General features: G+C 53.4%; 1 protein-coding gene across 5 annotated transcripts in view; it reads left to right on the forward strand.

The window, feature by feature from the left end:
* The first annotated feature begins 10,011 nt into the window (after nucleotides 1-10,011).
* The window catches only part of SUSD4 (sushi domain containing 4), a 142,701-nt gene continuing 140,496 nt past the window's right edge, over nucleotides 10,012-12,216 (forward strand). Inside the window, exons 1-2 of one of the 5 annotated variants that reach the window (XM_090048182.1) lie at nucleotides 10,012-10,233; nucleotides 10,742-10,905. In XM_090048182.1, coding sequence (XP_089904308.1) covers nucleotides 10,773-10,905 — 133 coding nt within the window. In that variant the 5' untranslated portion in view covers nucleotides 10,012-10,233; nucleotides 10,742-10,772. Of the gene's footprint in view, nucleotides 10,234-10,256; nucleotides 10,622-10,741; nucleotides 10,906-12,216 lie in introns of those variants that run through there. The other 4 variants (XM_090048174.1, XM_090048191.1, XM_090048160.1 and 1 more) reach the window with 4 other exon arrangements.

Here is a 12,216-nt window from a genome sequence, read left to right on the forward strand (position 1 = left end):
CTAAATATGGGCGGTCCCCCATCATCTTTCTTGGATTTAGATTCAGCATCCATACATGTAGCTGTGTGTGTCCCTAGGCAGTGCCTGGCCCTGCTATGCATGCTCAGTTTGCATGTGCAAGCCAAGGCAGCCACAGGATGAAGACAGGGCTAAAAGTGCCCTGGTAGATGGCTAAAAACCTGCATTTTAGATGCACAAATGGAAACAGAATTCTGCCCCTAGTGCTCAGAGCATCAACCAGAAAATGGGATTGCTTGAAGGTTCAATGCAGTCCCCTGTCTGCAGTAAGTTCAAACCTGTAACTCCCAGCTCTCAAGAAAATGTCATAAACACTAGGTTTTAGGCTAATTTTGAGGAGCAAGAGGAGAAGCTTCTTGTTGAAGCTATACCACTATGCAGATAGCACTGCAGAATTCATGGGGCCAGAAAGAGACAGCACATGAGTAAGTGTGTCTTTGCAGCCTAGCAGTTAGGGAACTCAGCTGAGAAGAGCCTGGGGTTCCAGTCCCTACCCCAACATCATGTATGCCTTTTACATTAAGTAATCCCAGAATTAAAAGTGGAAATTAACCTTGGAGCAGGGACCAGAACCCAGAACATGTCCAGGCTCATGAATCTTGTAGTCTTCTATGCACAAGTGCAATGTTTCAGCTGGAGTAATGGAGAGTACCCCTAACCTCTCTCTTGACCCTTATGTGACTCTGGTGACTACACCAGGGTGGTTGACCCCCCCCTCAATGTTTCTAAAGAGCCCTCTCACCCTATAACAGGGTGATATGACTGATAAAAAGTGCATCCAGAATGGTATGGGGGATTGTTATTTGGATTCAGCACAGGACTAGGTGGGTGATCAATGACCTGATCAGATTTTCCTAATAATCCAGCCATCCTTTCCTCTCTTCAGTCCCAATTTCATGCATTCATGTGCCATGAGGCCAGTTAGTGCTGTTATCCTGCCCAGCAAAGGAGTTGTCACTTTTATCTATTAACAATATTTTAAAGTAAATAGCTCTATCACTATGTGATAAATCCACTTTCTAATGACCTAGAGCTCCTGGGGCTGCTTGTTTATTCCGAGACCTTGTGTGCATACTAGGGCTGCGTAAAACAGCATTGTTCCAAATCGACTTCCATTTCGACAATTCAGCAGAACAGTGTTTCATTTCAAGTTTTGTTTCATTTCAAAAGCAATGTTCCATTTTGTTTCATCGAATCTGTTTTGCCCTTTCAACCCTGTTTTGATGTTTTGCCCATAGGTTATTATGGGGAAACATAAAATGTACCAGGCAGGCAGATTGGGGAGGGTTGCTGGGGCTGTGCCTGCATCCTCCCTGGGGCTGTGTCTGAGTCCTCCAGACCTTCAGACTGTAAACCCTTGGGGACAGGAAGCTGTGTTCTCTGCATTCTGTATAGACCTGAGCACACTGGGAAATTAACACATTGCAGCCATGAAGGATTAAATAACAGATGTTCTCTTCCCCGTAGGGAAAGAAGCTGTGTTTTCAGGGCCCCTACTCTACCTGTACTGAATTTTAGGTGTGCTTTTGCAATTTAAATGGATGCCAGACACAACTTCCAGCTTATTAAATACAACTGTTTTGTCTGTTTTGACTTGCATTATTTAAAGCTGCTGAATCACTGATGTAAAAATAAAGGCCTTCTGAATATAGAACAGGAATTCCCACATTGCATCAGACCACAGCTTAATTCTGCCACTGGTAGTGGCCAATAGCTTGTTACTATAGAAGAGGTACCTTGTTCATATAAATTAGCCCTTTGTGCCAGAGATTACATGCTCCAGGCTCTTTCTGGTTTAGGAAAGCCATTCATGCCCATAGCTCTGCCCTCACTGATGAAGTGAAGTCCCATCTGGCAGTGGGTAACAACTAAAGTGAGAGCACTAGAAGGAACTGGTACCTGGAGAAGGAGCTTTTTGCATGTAATCATCTGCTTGTAGAAGGAGCAACAGAAGCACTTGAGAAAATAAAACTTGTCTGTGACTTTCTTCCCCTCTTCTAATGGAAAATTCTTCTTTCCCCGGGGCATGAGAGGAAAAAAAGAGAGACTCCTTCCTTCCCGCCCTCGTGACAGATAAATGATGCATTGATATGCCAGATTTTAAGACTGTGGAAAGTCTTAAAATCTAACTTGCAGGAAATTATAGCAAGTAGCTCAGAATCACTCGAAGAAGAACCACCTGTCTTCCAACCCCCACTACCTCGCAATGCACTCTCCTTTACAGGTCAATATAAAGAACCCATTTAAGTAGCAACTGGAGTGAGGAGCCCCAGGAAATGGTGAGTTCTAATTTGATCTGCTTTAACTACTGCTTATAGACGAAATGAGGGGGGTGTGTGCCTAACGCTTTAAAGCGAGCTAAATGTTTTTGCACCACTTTAATGGTGTCGGTGCTTGCATGCCTCGGCGGCGTATTGCACATTATTTCCAGCTGCTGTAGGAAATCTGGTGGTGTAATGTGCCTTAACTGACTTGGGGCACAGCAAACTAAAACTCCTTTATTTTGCTGCCCTTACAACCACGGAGCGAAGCACCGGGCTCCGTGCAGATCTGCAGCTCTGCAGGAAGCCCTGCAGGCAGCCTGGCAGCAGCCTGGGAAAGCAGCTCTGCCCAAGAAAAGTGGTGAGCCTGATCCTCCCTCCCCACCCCCACCAGCCTGCCTGCCTGCCTAAGCTGTGCGGGGGCCAAGTGCTTCCCTCCATGGCTGTGGTGCTCCCTGGGACCACCCGAGCTGGGTGCCTGTGGGTGGGTGCTGCCTGGGGGCGTTGCTGCCTGGGGACTGTTCTGCCTGCTGGCAGCTTGCCCTCCCTGCTGGAGAGGTAGGTAAGTCATCAGGGTGTGTGCATGACACGGGGGTTTAATTAGCCGTAAATTGAAGTGGTGTTTTTTAAAATCCACTGCTTCAATTTAGGGCCCCCGTTTCATCTACACATGCCCTATCACCTTACTTAGCTTGCTTCAGAAGCACAGGCCTCTTACTACTTGAATTACCTGACTCTGTTCTCTGTTAGACATGTAGGACCTATTGGACTCAGTTCACCAACATCAGGGTACCAAAACCTGGGACACAGCCCAGGATCTCAACAGATCGGTGGTCTACAACAGACCTCGGGACCTGGAAGTAGTCCATACCAACTCCAGTTCCAGTCAGCACCAGTGCCGAACTGAAGGGGCGCTAACAGGAATTGCCCAGCTGGGGCAGGGCATGGGAAAGGCAGCTCCCACCACTGTGTGCACTCCCAGGCAAGCATGGGTGAGTGTGTGCCCTTTGGATCTGTGCGTGGGGTGAGGGTGGGCTGCTGCTGCAGGCTTTGCCCCAAGCACCAAACTTTGTTGCTATGGCACTGGTCAGCACAGCCCACTCAGTGCATTATTGCACATGGGCTAATTAACTAGGTTCAGAGGTAGAAGTAATTAACTCATGGGCATGCGTGAATATAGCTATGCTGCTTCAGGTTTAGGGGAAGCAGCATACCCACTACCCAGTGCCACAGAAATATTTGAAGGAGGACTCAAGCAATTATATAAACAATTGTTTTATATATACAGGTTTCCCTTGATTTATGCGGTACGTGTGTTCCCGGAGAAAGGTGCATAAAGGTGCTCGACCACCTGGGTGACAGCGATCATTGCCTGCTGGAATTCACCGTCCAGCGTAAGGTGGCAAAGGCATGCAGTAAGGCAGTGGCCCTAGATTTTAGGAGGGCAGACTTCAACGAGCTAAGGAGGATAGTTGGAGAAGTGCTGAGGTCCCGGAGGGGAGGGGAGCCAGGTGTCCAAGGAGAGTGGTCGCTCCTTAAGGAGACGATCCTCCAAGCCCAAAGGAAGGTAATCCCAATGAGGATCAAAGGGAGCAGGAGAGCACACAAGCCTCCGTGGCTCACCAAAAGCATCTGGGAATGTCTCCTTGCTAAAAAGGAGGCTTACACCCAATGGAAGGAAGGGGTCATCACCAGGGAGGGCTATTCTGTAGTTGCTTGGGGATGTAGGGGGGTAGTTAGGAAGGCCAAGGCAGAGATGGAACTGGGACTAGCTTCCCAGATTAAGGACAATAAGAAGTCCTTTTTTAAATACGTAGGGGGTAAAAAGAAGGTCCCGGGTAATGTGGGGCCCTTGCAGGAAGCCATGGGAAACTTGGTCATCACACCAGACGGCAAAGCTAACATGTTTAATGATTTCTTTGCCTCTGTCTTCCTAAGCAGTGACCAGAACAGCCACCTCCCTGCTGGGCCCCCCTCGGGCCCCGGGGGAGGCACACCTGGGCCACGGGTTAGCGAGGATTTAGTTAGGGAGCTTCTGGAGGGGTTGGACATATTCAAGTCAGCCGGCCCGGATGATCTCCACCCTAGAGTTCTAAAGGAACTGGCTGAGGTCATTGCAAGTCCCCTGGCACAACTTTATGAGCACTCATGGTGCTCTGGTGAGGTACCGGAGGACTGGAAGAGGGCCAACGTGGTCCCCATCTTCAAAAAAGGCAGGAAGGAGGACCCGGGAAACTATAGGCCGGTTAGTCTCACCTCGATCCTAGGCAAGCTGTTCGAGAAAATTATGCTGGCACACATCCAGGAGGGGCCAGCAGGGGACTGCATGCTTAGGGGCAACCAACATGGGTTCATCAGTGGCAGGTCCTGTCAGACCAACCTGGTGGCCTTTTACGATCAGATCACCAGATCATTAGATGCAGGGGTAGCAGTGGACAGTCTTCCTGGACTTCCGGAAGGCCTTTGACACTGTCTCTCACCCTGTTCTCATTAAGAAACTGGGGGGCTGTGGTGTAGACACCCACACAGTCAAATAGGTCGCCAACTGGCTGGAGGGCCGCACCCAGAGGGTGGTAGTGGATGGGTCCTTCTCAACCTGGAAGGACGTGGGCAGTGGGGTTCCGCGGGGCTCGGTCCTCGGGCCCGCACTGTTCAACATCTTCATCAGTGATTTGGATGAGGGGGTAAAAAGCACCCTGTTCAAATTTGCTGATGACACTAAGATGTGGGGGGACGTGGGCACACTGGAAGGATGCAACAGGCTACAATCAGACCTAGACAGGTTACAAGGGTGGGCGGACGAGAATAGGATGGGCTTCAACACAGACAAGTGCAAGGTGATGCACCTCGGGAGGAACAACCGGCACCATACCTACAGGTTGGGGAACTCCCCTCTTGTCAGCACGGAGGCGGAAATGGATCTGGGGGTCATCATTGACTCCAAGATGAACATGGGCCGGCAGTGTGGGGAGGCAGTCAGGAAGGCCAACCGCACCTTGGCATGCATCCACAGATGCATCTCGAGCAGGTCCAAGGAGGTGATCCTCCCCCTCTATGCGGCACTGGTCAGGCCGCAGATGGAGTACTGCGTCCAGTTCTGGGCGCCACACTTCAAGAGGGATGTCGACAGCATGGAGAGGGTCCAGAGGAGGGCCATTCACATGATCAGGGGACAGCAGGGCAGGCCCTATGAGGAGAGGCTATGGGACCTGAACCTGTTCAGCCTCCACAAGAGAAGGCTGAGGGGGGATCTTGTGGCCTGTTATAAACTAGTCAGGGGGGATCAGCAGGCATTGGGGGAGTCCCTGTTCCCCCGAGCACCGCCAGGAGTGACCAGGAATAACGGTCACATGTTGGCAGAGGGTAGGTTTAGGTTAGATATCAGGAGGCGCTACTTCACAGTCAGGGCGGCTAGGGTCTGGAACCAGCTTCCAAGAGAAGTGGTGCAGGCTCCTACCCTGGGGGTGTTTAAGAGGAGGTTAGATGAACACCTTGCTGGGGTCATGGCAGGGGGTCGGACTAGATGATCTGCTCAGGTCCCTTCCGACCCTAGAAACTATGAAACTATGAAATTGAATTCTCATAAAGTGAACCCACTTTACAATGTAACAAATAGGGATAGGTTCCCATAGCGGTGAGGGAGGGAGGGAGGCTGGGACTAGGGAAGGGGCAGGGGGAGGGGTGCCGCCCCCAAGGCTGCACAACTCATAAAAACAGAGGGAACAGAGTGGCACTCACTCCAGCCCCGGCTGCAGTGGACCCAGGAGTGTCCAATGCCAGCTGCCTGCAGCCGCTGGGTTGCACCGTGTTCTGCCTGTCCTTTGCACCTGGGTTCTGCCTGTCCCCTCGAACCTCTGCTCCTGGACTGCACCATGCCCTGGTGCAGGCAGCTGGTGTCAGCTGCTCCCAGGGCTGCTCCAGCATGGGCTGGAGTGAGTGAGGACAAGTGGAGCCCTTGGCCGCGTGGGGCATGTCACTCACCCCAGTCCCTGCTGTAGCAGCCCTGGGAGTGGCTGACACCAACTGCCTGTAGCCGCTGGGCTGTACCATGCCCTGAACCCCCCAGGTCTCTGCCTGTCCCCACTCACCCCAGCTCTGGTTGCAGCAGCCCTGGGTGTGGCCGATGTCAGCTGTCAACACAAGGGCATGGTATAGCCCAGGAGCAGAGGTGGGTGGGGACAGGTGGAGCACAGTGCAGCCCAGTGGCCGCAGGCAGCTGGTGCCAGCTGCTCCTGAGGCCACTGCAGCTGGGACTGGGATGAGTGCCATGCCACGCACTGCCCGGCACTTTGCTTGTCTGCACTCACCCCATCCCATGCTGGAGCGGCTCCAGGAGCAGCCAACACCAACTGCCTGTACCAGGGCATAGTTTCATAGTTGGTAGAGTCTGAAGGGACCTGAGCAGATCATCAAGTCCGACCCCCTGCCATGGCAGGAAAGAGTACTGGGGTCAAATGACCCCAGCAAGGTGTTCATCCAGCCACCTTTTAAAGACCCCCAGGGTAGGAGCCAGCACCACTTTGCTTGGAAGTTGGTTCCAGATCCTAGCCGCCCTGATAGTGAAGTAGTGCCTCCTGATGTCTAGTCTGAATCTACCCTCTGCCAGCTTGTGACCGTTATTTCTAGTCTCTCCTGGTAGTGCTTGGGGGAACAGGGACTACCCTAATGCCTGCTGGTCCCCTCTGACTAGTTTGTAAATGGCCACTAGATCCCCCCTCAGCCTTCTCTTGTGGAGGCTGAACAGGTTCAGGTCCCGTAGCCTCTTCTCATAGGGCCTGCCCTGCTGCCCCCTGATCATGTGAGTGGCCCTTCTCTGGACCCTCTCCATGTTGTCCACATCCCTCCTGAAGTGCAGCACCCAGAACTGGACGCAGTACTCCATCTGTGGCCTGACCAGTGTCACACAGAGGGGGAGGATCACCTCCTTGGACCTGCTCGAGATGCATCTGTGGATGCATGACAAGGTGCGGTTGGCCTTCCTGACCACGTCCCCACAGTGTCGGCCCATGTTCATTTCGGCATCAGTAATGACTCCAGGATCCTTTTCTGCCTCTGCACTGATGAGAAGGGAGTTCCCCAGCTTGTAGGTATGGTGCTGGTTCTTTCTTCCCAGGTGCAGTACAGTCGAGTCGCAACTTACATGGGGGTTATGTGCTGAAGTCAGCATGTAAGGCAAAAATCGCATATAGTTGAAATCGCCCTTCCTGCTGCACTCCTTGCCCCTCTCATCCTCCGCCACGTCATCCCATCAGGGCAGACAGCTGAGCATGAGCAAGCTACCACCCCCCAGCCATGCTGGATTGTGCAGGCAGTACCACGCAGTGCTGCACTATGCGCTGTGCCCCAGCCGGCACATGGCGGCCAGCCCCAACAACTGAGTGTGTATAGCTGAATTTGCGTAAGTTAAATATGCGTAAGATGCGACTTGACTGTACCTTTAATTGTCAGTGTTGAAACCCGTTCTTTTCTCATCCGTCTACCCCTGTAATCTGTTCAGGTCTAATTGCAGCCTATTCCTCCCTTCTAGAGTGTCCACTTCCCCCCACATCTTAGTGTCATCAGCAAATTTGAACAGGGTGCTTTTTACCCCCTCGTCCTAGTCTCTGATGAAGATATTGAATAGCGCAGGCCCGAGGACCAAGAGCTGTGGAAGCCTACTGCCCACATCCCTCCAGGTCGAAAATGACCCATCTACTACCACTCTCTGGGTGCAGCCCTCCAGCCAACTAGTGACCCATCTGACTGTGTAGGTATCGATGCCACAGTCTCCTAGTTTTTTAATGAGAATGGGGTGAGAGAGAGTGTCAAAGGCCTTCCAAAAGTCCAGAAAGACTATGTCCACTGCTACACCTGTGTCCAAGGATTTTGTGACCTGGCCGCCAGGTTGGTCTGACAGGACCTGCCTCTAATGAACCTGTGTTGATTGCCCCTAAGCATAATCTCCCCATCACAGGAGCAGAGGTGAGTGGGGACAAGCTGAGCCCACAGGCAGAGCATGGCGCACCCCAGTGGCTGCAGGTTGCTGGTGCCGGCCGCTCTTGGGGCCACTGCAACTGGGGCTGGGGTGAGTGGGACCAGGGCCTTTTCCCCTCCCCACACAGACTTACGTGCTTGGGTGGGGCAGGACATCTATGCTGATCCCATAACAGCAAATTCACCTCGCATATAACAACTTATGGGTCTAAATATGCTCATCGCATAAGAGTGAAGTTGCATATAAAGAACCCACATAAATCAAGGGAAACCTGTTCTCGGAACAAAATTCACATTTTAGGGAGTCTTGCAGATATGGGGAATACACCCCTGAAATCTGGGGCTGTACTGGAAAAATCAGGTAGTCGGGGTTCAAATTACACTTTGACTCTTGGGGGGATCTGCAAAAAAAACTGGGCTGTCCATCACGATACCCTAATAAAAATCAGAGACCCCTCCGGTTATGACTTTCCAGTCTTACGGGGGGCTCTCATCTCTTAGCTCCCCCTTAATTCAAACCCTGAGGCTAGTTGGTCGCTTTAAGTTGAAGGCAATAGGGCACGGGCCTTCAATACATTGTTATGTCATCAGAAGACACACAGTTATCCAGTCCTTATTTAAATCCAGTCACAGTACTTGGTTCAGTGATCTCCCCGGTGGCAAATTCCATGAACTGATGAAAGTCAGCTGGAGATTGCTTCCTAATATGCAAACTACCTTACTAGGCAGCCCTGAATACTGCTCCTCTCCCCATCTGTGGCAGTGATCAGCAGGGATCCTGGTTTTCTCTGATAAAAAAATCCCCAATTTGGGGATTAAAAAAAGTAACCCCAAATCTACATTTCTCTGTCATTAAAATGAAATGCCTATCTATCTATCTATCTATCTATCAATTGATCGATCGATCTATTGATCTATATTAGTGACATTTCATTTTATTCACAGAAAAATGTGGATTTTGGGTTACTTTTTTTAATCTGAAAATTGAGGATTTTTTTTTTATCAGAGAAAACCAGGATCTCTGGTGATCAGAAAAAATACTCTGTTAGTACAGAAACAGTGAAAGATGCGGGAGACTGAATAATGAGTACCCCATGCCTCCTGTCAGATGTTACCTCTAACGTGATCATTAAGCATACAACAATCATAGCAAGATCTCTAGCTACCAATATATGTGCCTGGCTCTGAAGTCCCGAGCAGGCAGAAGGTGCTATAGAGAAGAAATGGATATTTAGCTGCCTTTGGAAGTGGCTCTGTGAGTGGTGTCTTACAGCCCTTAACTATTATTAGTCCAGGTGTGCAGGAGCATTCACGGCGGCGCCCTGGCATGAACGAAGCATGGCATACAGAAATCTGGAGCCCTGGTAGCTTCTGTGGAAGCAGGCTGGCACCTTTGCATCTCTCAGGGGCCACCCTACCCTGCCCTCTGCTGCAGGGGATGGGGAAGACCAGCAGAGTTGCAGCAGGCTCCTGCCGGCTCCTGCCATGCCTGCAGCGGGTGGCACTATTGCGTCTGCCTGTTCTCCCCTCATCTTGGCATATGCACGGGGCAGGGCAAAGGACCGTGTTTTTTTTTTTTGCAGCCGACACTGGCGGTGGATCCCTGCCTGCTACGTGTGTGTGTGTGTGTGTGTGTGTGTGTGTGTGTGTCGGGGGGAGAGGGTTATAGAAAGGACGGCAGGAGGTTTGCCCACTGCTGCCATGCGGGGGGTTGGCACCCGGCTTCTCTGCTGCCCAGGCAGGCGGGGGAACGGGGCTTGCAGCAGCCTCTGGCTGCTCCTCGCCATGCCTGCTGCTGCCTGGCGGGTAGGCAGGGCGCTGTGAGCGCGGGGCTCCCTCCTCGGGGAGGGGGACGGAGGCCGGTGGTGCACTAGGCAGGTGCACGCTCGGGCTTCCCATTGGCAGCGCCGCAGCTGCTGGAGGAGCCGGAGCCTGGAGCCGGCTGGGGCCTCCTCTGCGCCCCGGCCCCCTCCGCCGGCAGGTAGGGGGAGGTGTGCGCGCGCGCGCGTGTGTGTGCACTGTGTCTGTGCGTGTGTGCCTGTGTATGCGTGTGTACACTGTTTGTGCATGTGTGTGTGTATGCATGTCGGTCTCAGCTTGTATGTATCCCGTGCTTCCGTGTGTGTGCGTCTGTGTATATGTGCGTGTCTTAGCTTGTGTGTCTCGTCCTCCTGTGTGCATCTGTGTGTGTGTGTGCCTGAGGTTGTGTGTGTCAGCTTGTGTGTTTGTTTTGTGCTTGTGTGTGCGTGTGCGCGCGAGCCCTTCCCCTTCCCCCCCCCCCCCGCTGCCCGGGGAGCTGCAGAGGCGGCGGCAGCGGGGCTTGCTTGGGGCGGGAGGGAGGCGGCTCCCCTCAGCCAAGCCGCGCGCAGGTGAGGGTGCGGGTGCGGGACGGCGGGGGCTCCCTGCCCGCCTCCCCCGGGGCGTGCGCGCGGCCGGCCCTTGCAGCACCGCCACAGGGGCCGGGCCGGGCCGGTGTTGTGCCGCTGCAGCCCCCGAGCCGATGCCCTTGGCGGGTGGAAGATGCATCATGGAATGAGCCCGAGCAGCCGCGGGGACCCGCTCCCGGAGTCGCCGCCGCCGCCGCCGCGGCTGCCCGTGCTGGTGCTGTGCCTGCAGCTGGCGCTCTGCTTCGGCCCCGCGCAGATCACGGGCGGTGAGTGCCGGCACGCGGCCCTTTCCCTGGTCCCCGCGGGCGGGCGGGGGCACCCCTTGCACGCACGTGCGCCCTCCCCTCGGCGGAGCTGCCTGAGGGGACCCCTACGCGCGGCCCAGCCCAGCCCAGGGCGGTGAGGCAGCCCCTGCACCAGGCACGCAGGCAGGTGCGCTGAGGGAGACTGGCTCCTTCTTCCCTTCTTTACTGCTCCTGCCGAGCCCAAGCGCGGCCAGGGCAGGTCATGGGCTCCCACAGGCTGTTGGCCACCCAGGCCCGGCTGTCTTGGCTCTGAACAAAACCCACCCCACAGAGGCTGACTGAAGAGAGGCTTCCCCTGAGCCCAGACACCCCTGCACGGAGAAAACTACACCCACCCCCCCACACACACAGGGGGAGAAACTACACACACATGCACCGACCCACACAGAAACTACACAGACACAGACAGAGAAGCTACACACAGCCACCCACCCATGGGGAGAAACTACATATACACACACGTGTGCGCACACATACAGAGAAACTATGTGCACCCACAGGGAGAAACTACATGCACTCACACACATGCACACAGAGAAACTATATACACACACCTACAGAGAAACTATATGTATATGTGCACATGTGTGGAGAAACTATACACATGCACAGAAACTACACACACACACACACACACACACACACGCACGCACGCACACGCAAGAAGAGAAACTTCTCCTACACGCAGTGGCATGGCTTCCCCCCCGGGAGGAGTCCAGAACATCCTGCTGAGGGTCTGGCTGTGCTACCCCCCACACTTGCTTGTTTCTGCACTTCCCATACACAGCTTCAGCAAGCATCCGGACCTCCTGCTCAGTCCCCTCCCAAGCTCCCTATCTACCTGACCAGGAAGGAGGCTTTGGCTGGGAGGCCCCCTGGGGCCTGCTGGGCTCTTTTTCTGTCCCTGGTCCCTTCATGTCTCTGGGCAGAGTTTGACCAGGCAGCATCCACTGACTCCTTGGACATGTCCAAGGTCCTGTGGGGGCTGTCCTGTGTGCTCTGCCTAGGGTCCCTGTTAGGAGCACTTGCTCTGAACTTTTGACCTTCACTCCCCTCCATCTCCTTTCTTCTTTAGTTGTCCCCAGTAATCACTTGATGTGCACTTAGTACCTCCCCATATTAAGGGGGGCTTGCATCTTTGCTTAATGAACAGTGACCCATGTTCCCAATGCACATCAAATAGGCCTGACTGGAGGGAAAAATCCTATATGCATGGCCATTGGCAGGAGCAGAACACCTGGCTCCGCTGAACTTTATGTGCATACAGCTGGT

This window comes from Crocodylus siamensis, chromosome 1, assembly GCF_052110815.1.
Source record: "Crocodylus siamensis isolate JL-2025a chromosome 1, ASM5211081v1, whole genome shotgun sequence".
NCBI classification, from domain to species: domain Eukaryota; kingdom Metazoa; phylum Chordata; order Crocodylia; family Crocodylidae; genus Crocodylus; species Crocodylus siamensis.